Here is a 26,701-nt window from a genome sequence, read left to right as displayed (position 1 = left end):
AAGCTGCGCTTTTAAAGCCTGACTGTATATTGATGGACTTTCACAGTAGCCCTGTGGAGCGCGTTTAAAGCGGAAGCTTCGACCTCCTAAACTGAAGCCAAAAATGTCTCTGCTCTCCTCTGCAATTGGGATGCTAAAGAAAGCATTCTTTAGATCGATCACTGAGAACCATGCAGCGGAGGCTGGAATCATAGTTAACAAGGCACTCATATCAGGGACAACTGGAAACTGAGGAACAACAATCTTATTAACCTCTCTAAGATCAATCACAAATCTGTAAACAGGTGGCTGTGAAGGGTCCGTTCGTTTTAAGACAGGTAAAACAGGACTATTGCAAACGTTGCCTCTTGTCTCTTCAATTACACCCTTTTTAATCAAATCACTGACAATTGCTAACAACGCTTTCTGACCTTCATTGGAGATCTTGTACTGGGGAATACGTGGCAATCTGACATTGGCCTTTAAAGTGACCACGTATGGCGGTATTTCCAAAAGACCCACATCATTGGGACCAGTAGCCCAAAGGACATCCGGAAGGGATGACAACTCAGGTGGCATTGCATTCTTGGACAAATACATTGGGGAAATCACTTTCTTACCTAATGTAAGTTGTACTCCTGAGGGAGAACAATATAGCGTTGCATGCAATCTTTTTAGCAAATCTAATCCTAGCAGATTTTCACCACATCCTGTCGTTAGGATGAGGGGTGCTTTTAGCTCACAAGGTCCAACAGAAAGTGGCATAGGACTAGAAATCGGGTTCCTAACAGGGGCGCCAGAAAAACCTACTGAAACATTCATTTCGCCAGACAATGGCGCGCCAGGGAGTTTTGAATGCATGATTGAACTCTTTGCAGCACCAGTGTCCAGCAGAAAGGGCTCTGTCACACCCGCTGTAGTTACTTTAACATATGGTCCACTCTGATCCACTGGCACTGAAACAACTCCCTCTCTCTGTCTACGGCTGTCCTAGAAATCATTACCTTCCACATTGTCGTCTTCTGCATAATAATCATTATTATAGTAATGAGCTGTATTACCAGTCGCGTTGGCTTGCTGATCAAAGCTATTTATGGTATTTTGAGGCGGAAGAGGACGTGCGTTCTGGGGAGCATTTCCACGCCCTCTACCTCTAGGAGCTTGTTGACCACCTCTACCTCTTGCGCCATACGCATTACTAGTACGCTGCATTAACTTAGGACAGCTATACTTGAAATGACCTTCCTCTCTGCAATATGAACATTGATTGGGACCTACAGGGATACGTGGTTGATAATACCCATTCATTTGCTGGTTATTCTGAAACTGTTGGGGTTGCTGATAGATACCTTGGGTTTGCCTATAATTATTCTGTCCTCCACGTGGCGGATAAGCCTGCTGTAAAAGGACCTTCGTTTTTAGTTCTTTCGTTTTCTTATCTGTTCTATCTTTCTCGTCTTTATCTCTATTTTCATAATACTGTGCAGTAGCCAGTATTTGCGCTAGAGAGGAAACAGCCCAAGAACTTTCTGAATCTTTTAATTTCTTACACAACTCGGGAAGTAGAATCTGCACAAATTTATCAACAAATAACCGTTGGCCACCTTCAGTACTCATGTCTTGACCACTGTGGTCGATAAACGTTTCTTCAAACCTTGTAAAGAAATCAGACACTGTCTCATCTTTCTTCTGCTTGCATGCAGATAGTTTATCCCAATTCACGCGCATCGCGGGCATTAAAGTTTTCATGTAGGTAATAATTCTACCAGGGAGTTCTGCTACCAAAGGGTCAGGCTTCGCGCCACCAACTTGGCCAGCGTCTGCAGCAATAATATTAGCCCATGTGTTACCCAATTCTGCAGCGTGATCTACATTACGAATGGATCCCCATAAAGGCTGTGGAACCACATTCCCAAACAACATATCTATGTCAGCCAGATTCATGACACACGATTCTGCAGTTTGTGATAACTCCTTATAATATCCTGTAGGGTTTTTACGGGGGTCAGGCAATGTCTGCTTAAGCGCTAACACCTCAGAACGCTTCCATGGGACATGTACCCAAACACGCTGAAAATGTGCTAAGACAGGTGGAACAGCATTTGGCTCAGCAGGTCTCCAAACTGGGGGAACCTCATGCATCGGATATTGGCGCGCTTTTACCTTTTTCCCCACAGGGAATTCCTGTTCGAACAATGATTGCTGACAATCGCCATTTCTGAAGGACAGTAAAATCGCAACTGCTTTATATACATCGGGACCCACAATTACACCTTTGTCGAAATCAAATCGTACTCGACACAATTCCTGCGGGATTGTGCTTGAACCATGATCCTCCAATTCCTCACAGAGGCATTCACACATTTTGTCAAAGACATATCTCTGTTTTGGGACATCCCATTGGTCGAAAACGTTAACAACTGATTCCACATTATAGAGTGAAGGGAAACAAATCCACCTACGCACCAGATTATCTAACACCTCTTTCTCGTTAGGACCAGGCAGCTGACTGCGCAATTGCTTACGTTGTAAACCAGGAGTCGCACTAGATGACCCAAAGAGAGGCGACATTAAACTAGTAACTACATTAGCTAGTCGTTGTCGTGCTGAAGGAGAAGTTGAGGCGGAAACAGGGGGATAGACAGAGGGAAGAAAAGCGGATTCAGATACAGGTACCTGGGTAGTGTAAGAAGGAGCGCCAGGGGAGGCAGCTGACATACTAGGCAAAGTCGCAGGAAGCGCAGGGGCAATAGGTAACACAACTGGCGGCCCTTGAGAGGGCTGCACTGCAGGGATAGGAGCCAGCTGAGAAAGAGCTGGCGGATGTGAGAAGGCTTGCGGCATATTTACTGGGGGCTGCACATTTACAAGCTGTGGAGGCGCTGTGGCATTTTGTGCATACGGGGGTGGCGAACTTAGCAAATGGGACATTAGGGAATCTTTCTCTTTTTCTTTTGTTTCATCTTGCACAAGGGGTGACAAAACAGGGTAACATTTATCGATCCCTAGTTTGCGCTGTCTATGCAACTGCTCATTCATTTGTTCCTGCTCATTATCTTTAAATTGCAAAGCTGCTTGCATCACTGACATACCTCTTTCTCTCTTATTCCTTTTCGCTAGCTTAATTTCCTTCTGTTTGGCTTCCTTTCGCCATAGGCGGAAAGAATCAAACATCGCCGGCCGGGCTTTCTTTTTAAACAATGTAACTTCCAAATTATCTAAGATATCCGTATCGAAACTACCATTTTGGGGCCATTTTAAAACACCGTCCTTTCTGGTGTATCGGATCCATACTTCATTATATGCAATGGGGCCCACGCCATGTTTTACATAAAGCTCATAGGTTGGAGTTCCAATTGGAGGAACCGGACATGAATCCTCTAACTGGAAATCCCTTCCACAACCCAAACAAAACAATCTTCCAAATACACTAGAACCAGGCATCTTCGCTCACTAGTCTAGTTTCAAACTTCAAAGGATTATCGATTACGATAGTCTCGTGAATACACGAGTCCTCTGGCTTTGGGACTTGCAAGCTCCAAATCAAAGTGAGCCCGAAGGATACCAAAAATCCCGAAGGATACCAAACAAACTGGGAGACGCTCCACTTATACTTAACTGAATATCGATGATCGATGGCGTCACCAGAAGACTCTCTCGATTGTTTCGCTCTACCAAATCATCAAGGGTCCAAAACAGGGCGATTAATCAGGGCAGCAGTCCTTCGTAGCCGTCGGGACGCGGAGAACCTCGCAGAAAAGACTTTCGGACCACGTCGACATGCAGGGGTCGATGAAGTGGCGGCCTTCCTCCAGAATTTCCACACGAAGCTCCTCACGAACCTCTGGCTTGGACCGGTACCGCTGAAATCATCCCGAGTTGGGCGCCAACTGAAGTACTGGGAATTTTAAGCCCAGCGGTGCAGGGGAACACACCCTAAGACTTCGGGTTCTTCCTGTTTCAGACCAACAGAAACACAGAGTCTTCTACGTGAAGTCAAAGATCGATTTATTGGCTGCAGACCAATTACAGGTATCCGAGAAGTACAACACAATGTATGTTCTCAGGAGACTGCTTAAAGTTACAGAAACGGGCTTCTCCTTAAATACAAAATATCATGCTTCAGGCACACATTCCTTGTTTTATGGTATGGTCATTCACATGTATCCATTACAAACGAAAAGGCAGAGTCATGATGACCATCCCACATTCCAGTTAAGCCAGCCCACAATTATTTACCCAGCGAGGCTCAGATCCCACATCAGATATCAACAGGCCCCAATAAACACGGGCATCTCCTGTTTGTAAAACAAGCCATAAAGCAGGAAAAGTCAGGTGTGAAAGAGATTAGCCGGAGGCTTGTGTGGGATGAAAAGGCTTTATGGTGTGTCAAACCCTGATGCTAATCACAGGTGGCCGTAGGACGGGGAGCTCGTGAGACCGGACTGACCTGGGGCAGCGGAGCCAAGCTGCACAGGTCACAGAGAAGTCAAATAAGGCACATGTGTTCTAAAGGCCCATATTTGTTCGTAATGTGTAGCCTATGTGAGGGCAACCATAAGATGGCCACCGCTCTAAGATGGAACCCACGTAGTCAATGTATAATATCGTATACACAGTGCATTTATAGCTAAAACGTTATACAAAGCACTTGTACATACCGCATTGACCATTCGCGGGTCGCTAATACCGGAATAGGCAGGGGTAGGGCCCTGCCACCTACGCGGTCCCAAATTTCAAAGTACCACACAGGCTGCACCTGTGCCAAGGGCAGGCCCGTCTGTGCCCGTCAGAGACTGGAGGAGGCTGGCCTGGGCCCCCTCCTTGATCTCTGACTTTAGGTGGTCAGGTTATGAGCTGTTCACCATCACCTCCTGAATAACTAATTTTCCCACCTGCCTGAGCAGCAGGCACAGGAAAGGCGTTGTCCTCGAGTGGAGGTCACGGTAATAACAGATCAAGGGCAGTGAAAACCTTTGAGGCACTAGCCATCCTGGGAGGGAGGAGGTGTGACCTCCTTCCTGCCCAGGCCTTTGTCTTCATCCTGGGGAAGTGCAAGCACAACCCACCAGGGGGGCAGACTATTGTCTTGGCAGCAAATGGCTCGGGAAGCCTGCCAAGACACTGGAGCACTCAACATTAGGCGGGAACCCACTCAGGCTGACACCTGCATGCATGCCAGCTCACCCTCGACACGAGAATCCTGTTGGGGTGAAAAAGCATAATGTTCGAGTCCAAACACAACACAATTCGATGGTACCATAATGGAGCTGGCTAACTCGAGTTTGCTCTGTAGACAGCCCATCTTTCTATATAGACCACCAGATACTTAAAGTAATCCTTTCTTTACAGGGTTACTGTAGGGGTATATATGTCTGAATATATATATCCACACCTTTAAAAGAATGCACCCTGTCTCCTGGGCTATAGGAGGCCTAACTTACAGGTGACTTACTTACATTAAGGCATTAATAGTGAACCTGCGGCACGTGGTGTGTGCAGGGTCTCTCTCGAGTAGACAGGCTGATTGTGCAGACTGTAATGGCAGACCTGCAGACACATTTTTACTTGGGTCACACAGTGTGACACAATACAGTGCTACAGCCCCGGCTACCTATTTACCACTCTTGGCCAGGGTACCACTGGTACCATATACCAGGGACTTATAAGGGGAATAAGTACCTTGCCAATTGGGTGTACCAATTCACATTATTTTTAGGGGGAAGAGCCCTGGCACTGCAGTCTGGTTATCAGGTCCCAGTGCACTATCGGAGTCAAAAAGCAGCATTTAGCAGTTCTAATTGAGGGAAAAAGGGGGGCATCTGCAAAGAAGCCCAGTTATCAACATGGAGCATCAAGTAGATCTTTTCTTAGACTACAAATGTGATATGACGTGGCTTATCAATGAGAGCCAGTGAGTGCTGTATTATGTATTTACTTTGTTGACAAAACGACATTTGAATTGTCGATTTATAGCTTTTTCTTTTAGAGAGTACGTGCAGTTTGGCTTCCTAACATTTTATGTAGGCAAAATGATACTGAATCATTGTCTATGCCCATTCATGTGTTTTATGTTGCTGTCATAGTAACAAGTCATTGGATGAACAGCTTTTATTGCTTACAAAATAGAGGTGGGCACCTATAGGATTTATTATAGCAGCAACTCAAGTGCTGGTCTACTATCAAAAGTATCTGCTGTGCTATATTTTTTGTGTATGCCTTATATATTTACCATTTACAACACAAATGTCATCTTCTGACTCCCTTTAATAACACTGTTTTTGAAGGTACAGCTTAATTCTGTTAATGTGGTCTGTTCACTAAAAGAACCCAGCTTCCATGTTGTTGCTTCATTAAGGGATTTTCTTTCGGGCCAGCATCGCCCAGCAGTTACCAGACAGTTTCCATGGTCTACTGGCTTTGCAAAACTTGTTTTAAAATGGATGTCTGAAACTGTGCTCTTTTTCTGTACAGAGTAAATGTAGTGTACATGGAAACATTAAAAAATGACAATGAATAATAATGCATGATAGATAAATTTGATAACACAGATGACCAAAGACCAGTTTTCAATGAAGGAGGTAATCAACAAGGTAATTTACTTAACAATATCTGATACATAAGAAAATACATTATTACCATGTCCAGCTAAATACTTCTTCAAAAAATGTTCAAAATTGGGTGACTCTTGAGCCTGCCTGATCATGTGCTCGAAATGGTAGAACGAAGCCATAACATCTTTCGGATTTCTGGCTACATAGATAACCTGTAGAAAAATATGAAAGATAAGAACTGTTTAACACAGAACAAACAAAACTTCCATGTTATTAAAGTTTTTGTTCTATATTCCAAAAGAAACCCCTTAAGCACTGAATTGTTTAGGAGTGCAGGTTACTAACTGACTTTTCCCTTATACCTTTCTACTGCCTGCTCCCATGTATTTGCTGTTTAAGGTGTATCGTGAATGTCAACATTTTACCCTGAAGGTTATAGAATCACTATTCATTTTTTAGGGTTTTTAGTGGCAGGTTTTCTATTGCAATGTCAATGATACAGCTTGGGGCACATGTACTCATGTGTTGAACTAGATGAGTAATGCAGAGAGAGGAACTGTCAATAAACGCATCTCAGTGGCAGAATCTGCTGGAAGACCTGGATCCAATTATAAGGAGTGAATATAATTACCTATGTCTGCAAGTGCTCTATAATCAGCATAGACATCTTTGCAATTTAGTAGATGCTTTGGTATGAAAGGAAAGTCTAGCGACCATTGTGCTCCCGAAATAGGGTGGGACAACAGTCACTGGCAGCCCAGTTTTCCGATTGTGGAGCCAGCCAGCTCTTCAGAATTATTTGGAACTAGCAACTCAGTGTAGCAAGGGGAGATCAGGTCCAAACAATAGCTAAAAGCTAATTCAAAGATTATCAAAATTAGGATTGATGAAACAGAGGAACAATATGAATCTGGTAAATCGCTTCGATCTGCTTCCAAATGCAAACTGTGTAAAACGATTTTAAATAGGTAACAACTACTAAAATAACACAGTCTAATGAGGAAATACTTGGACTCTTCAATAGTAAATTAGAATCTTTGGCTGAGTGAATCATCTCCTAGATGAAGACCTGTCTTGGGACAAAGTCATATTTAAGCACATTTGAGGCCACAAGAAAGTGTGAACAAGAGAAGAATTTAAGGCATGGTTTTAAGTCTGATGGTTCAGTTATCCCCTTTAAGTCCATTTAGAAGTCACCAAAGGTGGGAGCGTGGCCAAGATGGCAGTCGTTTAAGACATACTCTAGTGAGCTTGGTCCTGGGCCACCTAAGAATCCAGTTTTAATCATGCACCCTGGTCCGGAATTACCCCATATTGTGTGGGGGACCCTTCCTGCCGCACCTCTGGACTGAAAGCCACAGCCGCCCAAGATCCAGAGTTCTAGTGTGGTGGGGGCGTAGGCCACGTTGCATTACTGGAGCCAGGGCTGAACTACCAAGGAGGCCTGGGTTTGTGGGCAGGAGACTGGTGAGAGACAGCCGTGTGGCACGGTGGAACTAGAGGGAACTCAGTGTGGGTCTCTGTGCACTTGAGGACTCTGACCACCCACCACTGAGACCTCGAAGGGGAATGGAATAACTTGCAAAGTCGAGATTCAACTGTGACTCATCATCAATCACTGCCCGGGCCAAATTTCTTACAGGAAGAGAAAAGAGTGATGGAAATGCACAAGTGCTATAGCTATTTCTCCGCTCTGGACATGGGGCATGCTGCTCGAGTGTGAGACCTAGAACACGGTCCTCTTGCAGCGCGGCCCCATCACTGGGCGGGTGCCGCGATAGGAGACTGTGGTGCATGGAGAGAAACACCTGAGAGCGGAGGGGGCATGTCGACTCAAGACAGCCTGCCTGGAGTACTCTTGAGAGCTGATTGTTGCCTTATGTGGAATTTCCTACTCTGCTGAGGCTTGAGCATCATAAAGATCAGTGAGTGTACATGCAAGCAAGCGGGTCCCCCCCGCGACTGTTCAAGTCAACAGGAAACCTGTGGGTGCCGAGACACAGCGCCATCATACTGGGGCTGACCTAGTGTGGAGGAGGCCTTGCCATGCATCATTGAAGAGGCACAAGCACCCGCGCTCCACGGGGACGTGCAACGACGCATCGATAAGCCACTGGCCTGTGGAGGAGTCGGGGGTATGCATGGCACTGGGCGGACTATCACCATTCCTCATCTTTGGCCCACCCTGAGCGTGGCACCGCACACAGCGGACCCGCTGCCACCCTGTGTTCGGCCTGCCATCTAGCTGTCCTAATGAGGTCAGAATAGATAATAGATCTACCCGCTTATGGTTTCTCCCAAGGGCCCTGGCTACCTGGACCTGGCCATGTATTGGACACCTGCAGAGCCCTGAACAAGGTAAAGCTACATGCTATTGCTCTCAGTACCTATTTGCCGCTCAAAATGAATGATCCTTACAGACCATACCTGTTACACAGCATTCTTGAGTATATATCCCCTGTAGTGACTACCGTCTACGGCCAGTAATCATATACTCTGCGTATTCAACCCAGTAGGGCCTCTGGGATTCTGGTAACCCGACAGGGGGCAGAATGCTTGGACAACACTAATACTGGATGGTTATTGCCCTTACTGTGTTGCCTATTATTTTGAGACCCTCTGACACTGGTCAGCATCCCCGCGCGCACAGACAGTTTTACTATGACAATCAGCTGATCATACAAAATAACTAATTCTTGAATCACAGAGGTGCAGGGACTGCTTTGTCTTAGTTTTAAACATTATCAAATGGAGTACTAAAAAAAAACAACATATATCACACACACAATAGTAAACCCGAAGACCGACAAAACCCCACTGACAACGGCTGACACCCGGGTGGGGTGAAGACACCTTGTTTGTTACTGAAGCTACGGGCTCATCCCTAGTGGCCACGCTCTCTAAGCAACCCCCTCCCATTTGGGGAACTTTTGTTGGCTATGTTGGATATTAAATTCACCCGTGAACCCAAAATAGATGCCTTAAGCATAGACATGAGCATCCTCAAAGAAGATTATAAGAAACAAAGACTGTGTTGAAAACAGGAATCAACGTTGGTAGCTTTGAGGCACACAGTAGCAGACTCCGACATGCACCTTCGGGACATGTAGAAAGAGCTAGAATATCTCTGTAAAAGGGTGAATGATCAGAAGGGCAGATCAAGGCAGAACAATGTGAGGATTGTGGGCCCTCTGGAACAGGTGGAGGGCCCAGATATGGAACCGTACCTTGAAGACTGATTTGTAAACATGATATTGCAGGGAAGACAGTTATCCTTCTTTTCTGTCAAACGTGCTCATAAAGTACTTGGGAGACCTCTCCCTCCGGATACCTCCCCATGGCCAGTGGTTGCCAGCCTCTGTAACTACAGAGGCAGGGATCAATTCCTGCAAGTAACATGGTCCAGTGGTCCGTGTACTATCGAAAATGCACATTTACACTGATTACACGCAAGAGGTTCATCATCGCAGGTTCTCCTTCATAGCAGTGAAGAAATGCATTCGTGAAAATGGCATTAAATATGCTTTGCAATTCACTGCCACGCTCAAGATTGTTCAGGAGGGCCCCACCTTCTTGCTCAACAGATGCCAAGTCTTGGTTGGAATGCAGAGATATCACATCCTCTTCTGGGGTTAAGATAGACCCTCCTCCTGATTGGAAAGTACAAAGACACCCTAAACCACGCAACAGGCACCATCCTCGTGGGCCAACTAAGGAACAGGTGGCTAGGGAGAGGGCTCAGGTGGTAGACGATATGGAGTGATGCATGGTGGCCTCTTCCCCCACTGGAGCTGAAACTGAGAATCAACCAGATAAATCCCTCGAAGTGTCTGCCTCGCTGATTGCTGAACTGTTGGGGACGGGCCACTCATAACACCTCAATCAGCTTAGGACTGGATTAAGGCTGGAGTTCTGGATTTGGTAAAAACCGTTGATATAAATGTTTCACAATTATGGTTGCTGTTGACTGGGTAAGCAAAGCTAATGTTGATGCGCTGGCTGTGGACTGAGTGCACGCTTACGCTGGGCCACTGCTATGATCATCTAGCTACCCTCACTTGTGAAATACACTGTTATAGAAAGTTATATAACTTTGTTCATATTGCATTAAAGTGCTAATGACTAGTCGCTCATTGGTGTACTGGTCGGGGAACGGGAGTTCGGAATTGGAAATTTCCTATATATTTTGTCACTTATTTTTAATATAGTTTTTCATTATGCATGACATGCGGTGAGACTTGTGTGGGGGGGGTGAAGATTCGGTAAGGGAGTTGGAGTGATCAACACACACACATCACAATGGCCACCAAAGTGGTAATGGCTACAAACCCATTTCTGTTGATGTCCTGGAATGTACGTGGGCTGGCAGGTCACAAAAAACGATACCGTGTTTCTCAATACTTACAAAGACGGCGGATTCAAATAGCGCTCCTCCAGGAGACACACCTGACTGCCCCTGACCTAACAGCAATGCTCAAGCAGCCCTTGACCCTGTTTCAGGCCAGGCCGCTCCCCCGCCGCATCAGCACACCCTGCTGGTGCTGTGCCCCTCGCTACTGCTGCTACTGCTGGAAGTTCGAGGCCCTCCTCCACCCACAGGCTCCCGCCTGCGCCTCATCCCTGGTGGCCCAGTGGTGGGCTGTAAGTATTGTAAGTATTGCTCTGCCTGTTTCTGTCTACTTTCTCTCTTTCTTTGCTCATTTGTGCTTGCTCTGTCCATCCGATTGTGTTCTGTCTTCTTTCACTCTCTCTGCTCATCTGTGCTTGTTTTCTGTCCATCTGATTGCGTTGTGTCCCTGTCTACCTCGCTTTCTTTCCGTTTTTCGTGATCCCCCGTTGTGCTGCCTCTGCTCCCCTCTGCTTCCCCCCGAGTGAATAAAGTTGCCTCCTTGTCTTTTTTGCTTTTTTCGCCGTCCTTTCCTCCTTTCCCCGCCGCCCGCTTCCCGCTCTTTCCTGCCGCTGCATCCCCTGCGGCCCCGCCCCCTCCCTCCCGTTGGCTCCTGCTACCCACCTCCCAGCTGCTCCTCCCTCCCTCCACCCCTTCTTAATGCAGGCCGTTGCGCGGCCGCGCGCAGCGGGCATGCCGCTGGCGCGCCAGAGGCACCCCAGAGGCAAGCCCGTCGGCGCCTGGACCGCGCCCAGCGCCAGAACCCCTGGCACCCGACAGGCCCACCACGCACGACGGACCTTCGAAGCCGCCACCCTCCGCGCACTCAACACCGGCCACTCGACTGCCTGCTACCAAGCCACCCGAAGCTCACTCATGGACCATTCTCCTGCCGAAACTGCTGCTACACCAGGACCCGAACCACCGCCTCCCACACCAGCCCAGGAAACAAAAACGACCTCAAGTGCATCCTACTCAACACCCGCTCTGTACACAAGCACGCCATCGAACTCTGGGACCTCCTCGACTCAACAGCCCTGGACGTTGCGTTCCTGACGGAAACCTGGATGAACGCCTCCTCGGCCCCTGACATCGCCATTGCCATCCCGGACGGCTACAAAATCATCCGGAGGGACAGTACCAACAAGACCGGAGGAGGAATCGCTATCGTCCACAGGAACACCCTCAGAGTCACGTCCAGCACCGAAGAAACTCTCAGCAGAAGCACCTACACTTCCAGATCCACACCGACCCCAAGACCACCCTCAGAGGAACACTCATCTACAGACCACCGGGTCCACGCCCACAATTCAACGAATTCATCGCCGACTTCGTCAGCACGCACGCCCTCGCCACCACAGACTACATCCTCCTGGGGGACCTGAACTTCCACCTGGAGAACAACAACGATAACAACACCACCACCCTGCTTGACAACCTCTCCAACTTCAGACTGAAGCAACCAGTGAACACCCCGACCCACCACGCAGGCCACACGCTGGACCCCATCTTCTCCGCCAGCACCAACGTCACGGTCGGCCACACCACCACTCTCCACTGGACTGACCACCGATGCATCCACTTCTCCTACAAGAAACTCACCGCACACATCCAACCGCCGCAGATCCCCCGAAGATGCTGGAGCAAAGTCACCACTGACCAGCTGACCGTCGCCCTCGCCCAGGGCCCCCCGGCCAACGCCTCGGACACCAACACCGCCGCCCGAAACCTCACACAGTGGATCAGCAACTGCGCCAACACCCTCGCCCCTATCAAGAACCCTCCGAACAAGCACAACAGCAGGAGAACCACCTGGTTCACCACAGACCTCAAGGACTCCAAAAAATCCCGCCGAACTCTAGAGAAAGCCTGGCGCCAAGAACGGACTGCAGAAAACCTCGAGGCCCTTAAGACCGCCACACGCAAACACCACCAGTTCATCCGAATCGCCAAGAGAACGGCCTTCAGAGAGCGCATAGACAACAACGCACACAACAGCAAGGAGCTCTTCAGCATCGTGAAGGAACTCTCCAAGGACCTATGCGACTCCCTCGCGGCCTTCTTCCACCGCAAGATCGCCGACATACACGACAGCTTCGCAAACCAGACGCCTCCACCAGCCGCAGAACCAACGCCCCCCACCGCCCTCCTCAGTCATTGGACCCCCGTCAACACCGAAGACGTCACCCAGATCATGAACACCATCCACTCCGGCTCCCCATCCGACCCCTGCCCTCACCACATCTTCAACAAAGCAGACACCATCATCGCACCCCACCTCCGAGACATCATCAACAGCTCCTTCGAATCTGCCACCTTCCCTGAGAGTTGGAAACACGCTGAAATCAACGCCCTCCTTAAGAAGCCGACAGCAGACCCCAAGGACCTCAAGAATTTCCGGCCCATCTCCCTGCTCCCCTTCCCGGCGAAGGTCACCGAGAAAGCAGTCAACAAGCAACTGACCAATTTCCTCGAAACCAATGGCTACCTCGACCCGCCTCAGTCTGGCTTCCGCAGCAACCACAGCTCCGGGAACTCGCCCTCATCGCTGCCACTGACGACATCAGAACCCTGCTCGACAATGGAGAAACCGCAGCCCTCATCCTCCTAGACCTCTCAGCTGCCTTCGACATATCGCTGTATACCCCCAATACCAAGCAGGCCCCTTTTTTACACTCTTTGACTCAGGCAATATTACACAACACTCTGGCACCCAGTTACTAGATTGGGGACTTCAACTGCACCCCAGACCTAGACCATGACCGCTCCCGCCCCACAATACCGGGGGTGCAATCAATACCCCTTACACAACATCTACAAACTAGTAGTGTGGAAGAGTTGGCTATGGTACAATGGACCCTATTGCTTGGCTTGAGCTCACTAGATTGGAGTTCAAGCAGCTGAGTACACCTGCTGAGTGATGAAGTATTCAGCACCACAATCCCTCATAAACCTTTTAGATTTTGAAGCCATCAGCTGTACACTCGATCCATAACAATCACTAACAGCACTTCCCTCTTGAACACTTTGTCCAAGAACTCCAAAATCTGTGATGTAGTAGTTGACTGAACAGATGCTACTGCTAGCAACCTTTATCTGTAATCTACTGATGACAAAACAAGACGGTGGCCATCATTAAAGCAGGTAGCAGCCTCATCAGAATTATGAAGTTTTTGTTTACATTTAGCCCAATTTTTCTGCTGCTCAAAGCAGCCCAAAACCATTCCTGAAAGAGTGGCCCAACCTAAGGTATTACCAGGGGAACTGGCACGAATAATAAAAGATTCCCCTTGTAATTCTGCATCTCTTACAGGACCTTCAAAGGTCAACTCATAATTGGCTCGATATGACCTATGCAAAAAGAACAATTCATGGACAGAATGCAGAACAATGTCATACATTCACCCCAGTACAGAGATCTGGGTCTAATTCCATCGTTGTTTTGCTCACCATGGCATTACAGTTTGAACCCAGCCATATGCAAGTCAGTCTTGACCCTGTGACCCACCTCTGTGGTTACCATTACCCCGGGTATCAGGAACTCTGGGGATGGGGAAAACCTGCCCCATTTACTAGGCTGTTTGTAAGCGGGCCTGTGTCTGTACTCTTTTAAATGGCCCCATCACATCAAAGGCAACACATTGTCAGTGCCTCTCCAGCTTCTACTGGTTTGATTTCTGCATGCTACGTCTTCAAAACACAGTTTGAATAACCATGAACAGCACATTTCCTCCCTCATCATGTCAGACAGCAACCGTAATCTCTTTTTTGTGTGCTAGATATACATAAATGGCCTGGATCTGGCAGTGTCAAAATCCCCATCCTTACATGCCGGTGAAAGCATTCAGTGCTTTATAACAAATAAATGGCCTTGTTAATGCACTTCATGTTACACCTGTATAGGAGGATGCAATTCAGAATCCTCTGTCTTCATTTTCTTCCAACCATGCAAAACATTTGCTTTACTTTCTCTAGCACTTCATTCTGCCCCACTATACTTCTATTCCTTCACTGCTTTTGTCTGTGCTGGCTCATCTTTTATGGTTGTTATCACTGCTTCATCCCTCCCCCCTCTCCTTGACTATCAGCTGGTAAACTTTCAACGTGGGTCGCACTCCGCTGGTCATACTAGCAAGTAGCCCCATAGGATTCTGGAGAATGAAGTAGCAGCGGCGAGTACACCTATGCTACAAAGTATAAACAATAAATGCCATCCCTGGACACGTGTTTCGAGGTAGTTGCCTCTCGTCAGCAGGGAGCAGGTCTGTATGCGGGGTGCCTAGTAGACTGCCAAATATATGAGGTTTAAGTACCTTTCATGGCGGCGCGCGGGTGCGGTATCCTGACTCGTCAGCCAATCGCTCGAGGGAGCTTTAAATACACTTTCAACGTGGGTCGCACTCCGCTGGTCATACTAGCAAGTAGCCCCATAGGATTCTGGAGAATGAAGTAGCAGCGGCGAGTACACCTATGCTACAAAGTATAAACAATAAATGCCATCCCTGGACACGTGTTTCGAGGTAGTTGCCTCTCGTCAGCAGGGAGCAGGTCTGTATGCGGGGTGCCTAGTAGACTGCCAAATATATGAGGTTTAAGTACCTTTCATGGCGGCGCGCGGGTGCGGTATCCTGACTCGTCAGCCAATCGCTCGAGGGAGCTTTAAATACACTTTCAACGTGGGTCGCACTCCGCTGGTCATACTAGCAAGTAGCCCCATAGGATTCTGGAGAATGAAGTAGCAGCGGCGAGTACACCTATGCTACAAAGTATAAACAATAAATGCCATCCCTGGACACGTGTTTCGAGGTAGTTGCCTCTCGTCAGCAGGGAGCAGGTCTGTATGCGGGGTGCCTAGTAGACTGCCAAATATATGAGGTTTAAGTACCTTTCATGGCGGCGCGCGGGTGCGGTATCCTGACTCGTCAGCCAATCGCTCGAGGGAGCTTTAAATACACTTTCAACGTGGGTCGCACTCCGCTGGTCATACTAGCAAGTAGCCCCATAGGATTCTGGAGAATGAAGTAGCAGCGGCGAGTACACCTATGCTACAAAGTATAAACAATAAATGCCATCCCTGGACACGTGTTTCGAGGTAGTTGCCTCTCGTCAGCAGGGAGCAGGTCTGTATGCGGGGTGCCTAGCAGACTGCCAAATATATGAGGTTTAAGTACCTTTCATGGCGGCGCGCGGGTGCGGTATCCTGACTCGTCAGCCAATCGCTCGAGGGAGCTTTAAATACACTTTCAACGTGGGTCGCACTCCGCTGGTCATACTAGCAAGTAGCCCCATAGGATTCCGGAGAATGAAGTAGCAGCGGTGAGTACACCTATGCTACAAAGTATAAACAATAAATGCCATCCCTGGACACGTGTTTCGAGGTAGTTGCCTCTCGTCAGCAGGGAGCAGGTCTGTATGCGGGGTGCCTAGTAGACTGCCAAATATATGAGGTTTAAGTACCTTTCATGGCGGCGCGCGGGTGCGGTATCCTGACTCGTCAGCCAATCGCTCGAGGGAGCTTTAAATACACTTTCAACGTGGGTCGCACTCCGCTGGTCATACTAGCAAGTAGCCCCATAGGATTCTGGAGAATGAAGTAGCAGCGGCGAGTACACCTATGCTACAAAGTATAAACAATAAATGCCATCCCTGGACACGTGTTTCGAGGTAGTTGCCTCTCGTCAGCAGGGAGCAGGTCTGTATGCGGGGTGCCTAGTAGACTGCCAAATATATGAGGTTTAAGTACCTTTCATGGCGGCGCGCGGGTGCGGTATCCTGACTCGTCAGCCAATCGCTCGAGGGAGCTTTAAATACACTTTCAACGTGGGTCGCACTCCGCTGGTCATACTAGCAAGTAGCCCCATAGGATTCTGGAGAATGAAGTAGCAGCGGCGAGTACACCTATGCTACAAAGTATAAACAATAAATGCCATCCCTGGACACGTGTTTCGAGGTAGTTGCCTCTCGTCAGCAGGGAGCAGGTCTGTATGCGGGGTGCCTAGTAGACTGCCAAATATATGAGGTTTAAGTACCTTTCATGGCGGCGCGCGGGTGCGGTATCCTGACTCGTCAGCCAATCGCTCGAGGGAGCTTTAAATACACTTTCAACGTGGGTCGCACTCCGCTGGTCATACTAGCAAGTAGCCCCATAGGATTCCGGAGAATGAAGTAGCAGCGGTGAGTACACCTATGCTACAAAGTATAAACAATAAATGCCATCCCTGGACACGTGTTTCGAGGTAGTTGCCTCTCGTCAGCAGGGAGCAGGTCTGTATGCGGGGTGCCTAGTAGACTGCCAAATATATGAGGTTTAAGTACCTTTCATGGCGGCGCGCGGGTGCGGTATCCTGACTCGTCAGCCAATCGCTCGAGGGAGCTTTAAATACACTTTCAACGTGGGTCGCACTCCGCTGGTCATACTAGCAAGTAGCCCCATAGGATTCTGGAGAATGAAGTAGCAGCGGCGAGTACACCTATGCTACAAAGTATAAACAATAAATGCCATCCCTGGACACGTGTTTCGAGGTAGTTGCCTCTCGTCAGCAGGGAGCAGGTCTGTATGCGGGGTGCCTAGTAGACTGCCAAATATATGAGGTTTAAGTACCTTTCATGGCGGCGCGCGGGTGCGGTATCCTGACTCGTCAGCCAATCGCTCGAGGGAGCTTTAAATACACTTTCAACGTGGGTCGCACTCCGCTGGTCATACTAGCAAGTAGCCCCATAGGATTCTGGAGAATGAAGTAGCAGCGGCGAGTACACCTATGCTACGAAGTATAAACAATAAATGCCATCCCTGGACACGTGTTTCGAGGTAGTTGCCTCTCGTCAGCAGGGAGCAGGTCTGTATGCGGGGTGCCTAGTAGACTGCCAAATATATGAGGTTTAAGTACCTTTCATGGCGGCGCGCGGGTGCGGTATCCTGACTCGTCAGCCAATCGCTCGAGGGAGCTTTAAATACACTTTCAACGTGGGTCGCACTCCGCTGGTCATACTAGCAAGTAGCCCCATAGGATTCTGGAGAATGAAGTAGCAGCGGCGAGTACACCTATGCTACAAAGTATAAACAATAAATGCCATCCCTGGACACGTGTTTCGAGGTAGTTGCCTCTCGTCAGCAGGGAGCAGGTCTGTATGCGGGGTGCCTAGTAGACTGCCAAATATATGAGGTTTAAGTACCTTTCATGGCGGCGCGCGGGTGCGGTATCCTGACTCGTCAGCCAATCGCTCGAGGGAGCTTTAAATACACTTTCAACGTGGGTCGCACTCCGCTGGTCATACTAGCAAGTAGCCCCATAGGATTCTGGAGAATGAAGTAGCTGCGGCGAGTACACCTATGCTACAAAGTATAAACAATAAATGCCATCCCTGGACACGTGTTTCGAGGTAGTTGCCTCTCGTCAGCAGGGAGCAGGTCTGTATGCGGGGTGCCTAGTAGACTGCCAAATATATGAGGTTTAAGTACCTTTCATGGTGGCGCGCGGGTGCGGTATCCTGACTCGTCAGCCAATCGCTCGAGGGAGCTTTAAATACACTTTCAACGTGGGTCGCACTCCGCTGGTCATACTAGCAAGTAGCCCCATAGGATTCTGGAGAATGAAGTAGCAGCGGCGAGTACACCTATGCTACAAAGTGTAAACAATAAATGCCATCCCTGGACACGTGTTTCGAGGTAGTTGCCTCTCGTCAGCAGGGAGCAGGTCTGTATGCGGGGTGCCTAGTAGACTGCCAAATATATGAGGTTTAGGTACCTTTCATGGCGCGCGCGGGTGCGGTATCCTGACTCGTCAGCCAATCGCTCGAGGGAGCTTTAAAAACACTTTCAAAGTGGGTCGCACTCCGCTGGTCATACTAGCAAGTAGCCCCATAGGATTCTGGAGAATGAAGTAGCAGCGGCGAGTACACCTATGCTACAAAGTATAAACAATAAATGCCATCCCTGGACACGTGTTTCGAGGTAGTTGCCTCTCGTCAGCAGGGAGCAGGTCTGTATGCGGGGTGCCTAGTAGACTGCCAAATATATGAGGTTTAAGTACCTTTCATGGCGGCGCGCGGGTGCGGAATCCTGACTCGTCAGCCAATCGCTCGAGGGAGCTTTAAATACACTTTCAACGTGGGTCGCACTCCGCTGGTCATACTAGCAAGTAGCCCCATAGGATTCTGGATACCTCGAAACACGTGTCCAGGGATGGCATTTATTGTTTATACTTTGTAGCATAGGTGTACTCGCCGCTGCTACTTCATTCTCCAGAATCCTATGGGGCTACTTGCTAGTATGACCAGCGGAGTGCGACCCACGTTGAAAGTGTATTTAAAGCTCCCTCGAGCGATTGGCTGACGAGTCAGGATACCGCACCCGCGCGCCGCCATGAAAGGTACTTAACCTCATATATTTGGCAGTCTACTAGGCACCCCGCATACAGACCTGCTCCCTGCTGACGAGAGGCAACTACCTCTAAACACGTGTCCAGGGATGGCATTTATTGTTTATACTTTGTAGCATAGGTGTACTCGCCGCTGCTACTTCATTCTCCAGAATCCTATGGGGCTACTTGCTAGTATGACCAGCGGAGTGCGACCCACGTTGAAAGTGTATTTAAAGCTCCCTCGAGCGATTGGCTGACGAGTCAGGATACCGCACCCGCGTGCCGCCATGAAAGGTACTTAACCTCATATATTTGGCAGTCTACTAGGCACCCCGCATACAGACCTGCTCCCTGCTGACGAGAGGCAACTACCTCAAAACACGTGTCCAGGGATGGCATTTATTGTTTATACTTTGTAGCATAGGTGTACTCGCCGCTGCTACTTCATTCTCCAGAATCCTATGGGGCTACTTGCTAGTATGACCAGCGGAGTGCGGCCCACGTTGAAAGTGTATTTAAAGCTCCCTCGAGCGATTGGCTGACGAGTCAGGATACCGCACCCGCGCGCCGCCATGAAAGGTACTTAACCTCATATATTTGGCAGTCTACTAGGCACCCCGCATACAGACCTGCTCCCTGCTGACGAGAGGCAACTACCTCGAAACACGTGTCCAGGGATGGCATTTATTGTTTATACTTTGTAGCATAGGTGTACTCGCCGCTGCTACTTCATTCTCCAGAATCCTATGGGGCTACTTGCTAGTATGACCAGCGGATTGCGACCCACGTTGAAAGTGTATTTAAAGCTCCCTCGAGCGATTGGCTGACGAGTCAGGATACCGCACCTGCGCGCCGCCATGAAAGGTACTTAACATCATATATTTGGCAGTCTACTAGGCACCCCGCATACAGACCTGCTCCCTGCTGACGAGAGGCAACTACCTCGAAACACGTGTCCAGGGATGGCATTTATTGTTTATACTTTGTAGCATAGGTGTACTCGCCGCTGCTACTTCATTCTCCAGAATCCTATGGGGCTACTTGCTAGTATGACCAGCGGAGTGCGACCCACGTTGAAAGTGTATTTAAAGCTCCCTCGAGCGATTGGCTGACGAGTCAGGATACCGCACCCGCGCGCCGCCATGAAAGGTACTTAACCTCATATATTTGGCAGTCTACTAGGCACCCCGCATACAGACCTGCTCCCTGCTGACGAGAGGCAACTACCTCGAAACACGTGTCCAGGGATGGCATTTATTGTTTATACTTTGTAGCATAGGTGTACTCGCCGCTGCTACTTCATTCTCCAGAATCCTATGGGGCTACTTGCTAGTATGACCAGCGGAGTGCGACCCACGTTGAAAGTGTATTTAAAGCTCCCTCGAGCGATTGGCTGACGAGTCAGGATACCGCACCCGCGCGCCGCCATGAAAGGTACTTAACCTCATATATTTGGCAGTCTACTAGGCACCCCGCATACAGACCTGCTCCCTGCTGACGAGAGGCAACTACCTCGAAACACGTGTCCAGGGATGGCATTTATTGTTTATACTTTGTAGCATAGGTGTACTCGCCGCTGCTACTTCATTCTCCAGAATCCTATGGGGCTACTTGCTAGTATGACCAGCGGAGTGCGGCCCACGTTGAAAGTGTATTTAAAGCTCCCTCGAGCGATTGGCTGATGAGTCAGGATACCGCACCCGCGCGCCGCCATGAAAGGTACTTAACCTCATATATTTGGCAGTCTACTAGGCACCCCGCATACAGACCTGCTCCCTGCTGACGAGAGGCAACTACCTCGAAACACGTGTCCAGGGATGGCATTTATTGTTTATACTTTGTAGCATAGGTGTACTCGCCGCTGCTACTTCATTCTCCAGAATCCTATGGGGCTACTTGATAGTATGACCAGCGGAGTGCGACCCACGTTGAAAGTGTATTTAAAGCTCCCTCGAGCGATTGGCTGACGAGTCAGGATACCGCACCCGCGCGCCGCCATGAAAGGTACTTAACCTCATATATTTGGCAGTCTACTAGGCACCCCGCATACAGACCTGCTCCCTGCTGACGAGAGGCAACTACCTCGAAACACGTGTCCAGGGATGGCATTTATTGTTTATACTTTGTAGCATAGGTGTACTCGCCGCTGCTACTTCATTCTCCAGAATCCTATGGGGCTACTTGCTAGTATAACCAGCGGAGTGCGACCCACGTTGAAAGTGTATTTAAAGCTCCCTCGAGCGATTGGCTGACGAGTCAGGATACCGCACCCGCGCGCCGCCATGAAAGGTACTTAACCTCATATATTTGGCAGTCTACTAGGCACCCCGCATACAGACCTGCTCCCTGCTGACGAGAGGCAACTACCTCGAAACACGTGTCCAGGGATGGCATTTATTGTTTATACTTTGTAGCATAGGTGTACTCGCCGCTGCTACTTCATTCTCCAGAATCCTATGGGGCTACTTGCTAGTATGACCAGCGGAGTGCGACCCACGTTGAAAGTGTATCAGCTGGTAAACTTGATAAGCAATCTTCTATAGGATTGTACCACCCAGATGCATAACCTAACTATAACATGTACTCCGACAGATTAGAAATAAGTTAAGCCATTTGAACTTTGACATTCCTCCTTCTGCCAAGAGCCAACACACGTCAAAAGTTTGTGACCTGCGTATACTTTAAAACCAACACATCATGTGAAATATCTAAAATGTTGTACCACCCACACCTCTGCTAACAGCTCCAACTATATTGTGCAATACTTCCTCTAAAGCGATGTCAATGCTTTAGGAAGTGAAGGCTACACTGTGCAATTTATCTTCAGACTCTTGGACTTAAGTAGTTTCAAAATCACATCCACTTAGATCAATCATTATTACACTTTCCTTTTCTAATCAAACAATCTTAGAGCGGGTGTTTTTATAATACCATTCTTTACTTTCTTGCATATCTTCTATTGTTCATCCCCCAACACATACTACACACACTTCAACATTTTTTAATAAATCCATGTAATTTGCCAATTGACTCACAGAATTCTAGAAGTACTCTCACATTCTACAAAAAGACATAAAATGCTGTTTGCCTACCAGCACAGATGCTTCCTTAGAATCTCTAACCAAAGAATATTGGGCTATTGCACCCTCCTTTGAGATACAGTCCCCCCAAGTAATCAATTTGCTGTTTGTAGAACTCACCCTTATTAGCACTAGCATCACACCATTCTGGTTTAGCTGCAAAGTACTTTATTTAACATTTCTATGTGGTAGTATCATCTCCTGAAAATACCAAGATATCATCCTGGGCACCTTACATACTCCACCAAACATTCAAACATTCTGCAATTTCTGTCTGAAAAATAGACAATGCAGCTGTCAGCCCAAAAGCAATACTTTTCCATTGTTCACCAATGCATACAATTCTAGATGATGTTTGAGTTGATGGTAAACCTTCTCTCCCAACATTGCCACCATTTTGTTAATGTTAAGTATAGGATAAACACCAATCAAAATACTTGAGTTCAAACTTTTTAAATGAATGCACCTCCTGAACCTTTGGTCTGAATAGTGTCAGAACAGTGGAACAATCCAATTCTGAGCACTAAGCCTCCTTAATTATTGTTTCCGCACAGAGCAGTTTTATCACTTTCTTTAAGTCCTCCCTTACTGACTTCAGAATCCTGTGCATCGCATGCCTGTTGGTTGACACTCTTTTTAAGCATATGTTGTGACTGCAGGTTTTCAGTTTACCAATTCTGGCACACAGCACTACTGGAGTTTCTTCATTAGTTTCTCAATTTTTTCTGAATTGGAATCCTTCTGAAATACGCATGCTGCCTCATCAGCACAAGAGTTCAACTTGAAATTCAACTTTTCCCGATCATGACAGCTATGTACTGACACCGCATTTTCTACTAAGCACATTTTAACATGTGTGCTATTATTCCCTTCAAGTAAACCTGCTCTAATAAATAATCCTGTGTGCAAATTTCCTCTCAAATAAACCCTTTGGTTCTTCAGTCAGAAGGTACAAAAACCTTTCTTTTCAGTCAAGTTTTTTCTTGGAAGAGAACTTTCTATAAAATAGTCCATGGAGTCCCAAAATCAGCTATCAATCCTACCTAGAAATCAAATTTGTCTCTTCCTACTTACCCACCATCAATCATCAATATGCTCATTTTGTCCACAGCTTCTACAACAGCAAATGTTTTTTGATGTGAGCTTCTTTCTTTTCTTTTCACATCCTTTAAAAAACATGTCCTTTTATCTCATACTCAGTACAAGTCTTCCTACACCAGTGTAGGACAATATTTAGAAACTCCTAGTGGTGATGTTTCACAAGAAATTGCATACTTCTTTATTTTTTTACTTTTCTCCCCTTTTTTCTTTTTATCTAGCTCTACCACGCAAACGTCCTCTTCCACTTTACTTTTTTCTCTTTAGTTATCTACTTACTAATTGTATGGTGTTCTCCATAGCATTTCCTGTGCTAATTATATTACTCAGACTAAGGACCTGTATTACCTATAAACTTTATTAACTCATTTTACTCCATATATGCACCATAACTTGATCTAGTAGAACTTCCTGACAGACCCAACCAAAGTTGTATGCTACAGCTAGCCCTCTCAAGGAAGAAGCACGCTCATCGATGGATTATCATTCAGCCTGGCCACAGGTATAGAATTTGTGACACTAAAACACCACTATTTCCTATTCCCTTCTTTTTCCTCACCACCTGTCAATGCTAAACCTTCAGTCGCCTAAATCCCAAGGCGTGTAGTAAAATAGCTTTTTGTATTGGGACTTTCTTCTTCAAAATCAACTGGTTCCTTTGGATTACTTCCTTTGCCACACCCACTTAGTTTCCTTGCACTTTCATACTTGTCAGCAGCATTGATCACTTTCCTTTTTTACACTCAGCTGCAGTGTTGTCTCTCATGGTGTCTCCTGCAGTGACATGCTCTTCTGAGGTACAACACTATTCTCATGGGGTGATGTGAGGAGTTTTCTCTCCTACAGCAATAGTGCCTCCTCACACCTATTCTGTTTACTGTACACACAGTACAGCCACAAGAGGCATGTTTGGTCCTTCACCACACAGTCCTTGTAGAGAGAAAGAGCAACCGGAAGCGTTGAGGTGAAAATGTAGAATTTATTAAGTATAACACAGGAGCAACTATGTCAAAAAAGGAGTTTCCTTTGGGCTATGCTTTAAAAACCCATTCAAGATTATACTCTGTATACACGCTTGTTTACTTAACTTATGGCAAGACACACTCACACCAAACAATCTCAAAAATATCCAAGGGAACTACAACCATATACCCCAGGTTAACAATCTGAAGAAAATTTGTTAAAAGGTCATAATTCTATTTATTCGTTGTGATATCATAAAAAACATCATTCATTGAATGCATAAACATACATTTGTTATATCCTTAACACAACATCTAAAATGCACAATTGTATAATTCATAAAAAGATCAAAAAATAAAATTAAAAAAGAGAGTACAAGCAAAAGACAATATCATATGGCATTAAAAGGCACACATCCGTGATCTCACAATATTAAGGACTAGAATCCGACAATGCCGTATTAATATGTGGTCTGTAATTCCAGCCTTTTCATGGATTGTGTTTCAAAAGAGCGTCGACGCGTTTCAATGGTAAGTCTTATAATGCCATCTTTTTCAAGACTTCATCAATGACTCTCAAATTAATTGGTTTTAACTGGAACCTTCATAAAACCTTTTCATGATAGGAAGGGGATAATCTGCTAAAAGTATGCGGGAGTGCAAATTCAAAGCTGACACCTCAGCAGTCACATATTATATCATCACTCAGATTATAGGGCATATCTTGTTATTGCCGATTTCAAGCTCCTGCTGGGAGATATTGTGTTGGGACTTCTGAGCTCTAATAGTGCATTGGTCCTCGGCACTACATGTACCACAATTCTCATAAATCGAACCACTTGGTTTCAATGTTAAGCTTTCTTTGCCTTAAGTCAGTATCAGCGTTATCCTTTTTCTTACATTCGGGTTGTTTTGCTTGCCGGTGCGCCTCGTAACTCATGCAATCCTGTTCGTGTTCACAGGAACACCACCAAAACAAATCTCAATAACTATAAGGTCTAATCCCAACTGACTTTTTACCCTGCACTACATTCTGATGTAGAAGATGTAGGTGACAGAGCAAACATTCTACAATGGAACTCTACATTGGAACACAAAAATGAGCAAATTTCATTATATGCAGGTAAATAGCTTTTAAATATTGGAGCCGTCAGAGAGTATCAAAGTACCATTAAAACATTAATTATTATAAGGAATTTAAAATAGGTCGTTAGTTTATAATTAAAACCTGAATATTTGGAAATCAAGCATAGACTATCTCAATGTTACATCCAATGTGCATCCAACGATACTAATACACCCCGTTTGGCTTTGCCATGGCTCTGGAACAGCAAAAGTAGTATTTTCATCTAATTCATGAGTATTTGGTTCCCAGATTTCATAACATGAAAACAATATTGTATGTTTTAATAAAATTCTCCCAACAATCATCTTTCATTTCAGTAAAAATACAAGCATTTTAAGTCATGTGCAATAGCCCTCTGTAATTTAATGATATATAGGACTCTTCGGTTTGGGAAAAAGTAATAATTAATAATTCCACACTCTCAACACTACTATAATTAGTAGTCATCAACATGATTATCTTTCGCAAATAAACCATTGTCTCCAAAGCATCCAAAACGAGAAACGCATTATGTGTGGGGGCTGATGTGATTTGAACAGGTTGACTAGATGAAACATTACAAGTCCTTGGCTTTGTTTGTGCTTCCCACAGACTCCCGAGGGCTTATCTGTGAGAGGCTTGCACGGACGGAGCATCACTTTTTTTATGCTCTGGCCGTGCAAGCCTCACAAGCATATCTACTTTGCGTGGCTTTGCATGGCCTCATAGATATGGAGTAAGACAAAGCAGAGCAAGTCGCTGCGCTGCCTTACTCTGCACCAGGGAGGCGTTCCATGGGCATTGAGCTGGTTTTTCCCACTCAACACCCATGGATTTTGATGCTGCCCAAAATTTACATAATTGCGTAAACCTGGGGCGGCGCCTTACCCCTCCCCAGACCAGTCATAACTAGGAGAAATATTTGTATTTCTCCAAATGTTTTTCTCTTTCCATGTAGAAAGAGGAAAACGCCTCTCAGGATTGTTTTTGTGCGGGAAGGTGCCCCTTCTGGCACAAAATCAATAGTTCATGCAACTTAGAAAGCCTTGCACCCTAGTGCAAGAGTGCCTGCATTGACGCTAGGCAGCGAATTGCACACTACCTCAGAAGGAAAGGACAGGAATGCACCATATTTCATAAATACAGCGCATTCCTGTCCTTTTACATAAATGTTGG

The 26,701-nt window shown here is 46.9% G+C and overlaps 1 protein-coding gene across 3 annotated transcripts in view; it reads right to left on the bottom strand.

Annotated features, from left to right (window-relative positions):
* Positions 1-26,701, bottom strand: part of LOC146817848 (amine sulfotransferase-like) — a 315,351-nt gene that overhangs the window by 210,007 nt on the left and 78,643 nt on the right. For all 3 annotated transcript variants that reach the window (XM_085611313.1, XM_085611315.1, XM_085611314.1), the window contains one exon: positions 6,619-6,745. In XM_085611313.1, the coding sequence (XP_085467439.1) occupies positions 6,619-6,745 (127 nt within the window). The remainder of the gene's footprint in view (positions 1-6,618; positions 6,746-26,701) is intronic.

This window comes from Triturus cristatus, chromosome 6 (assembly GCF_964204655.1).
Source record: "Triturus cristatus chromosome 6, aTriCri1.1, whole genome shotgun sequence".
Classification (NCBI taxonomy): Eukaryota; Metazoa; Chordata; class Amphibia; order Caudata; family Salamandridae; genus Triturus; species Triturus cristatus.
This window is presented reverse-complemented; position numbering and strand designations above follow the sequence as displayed.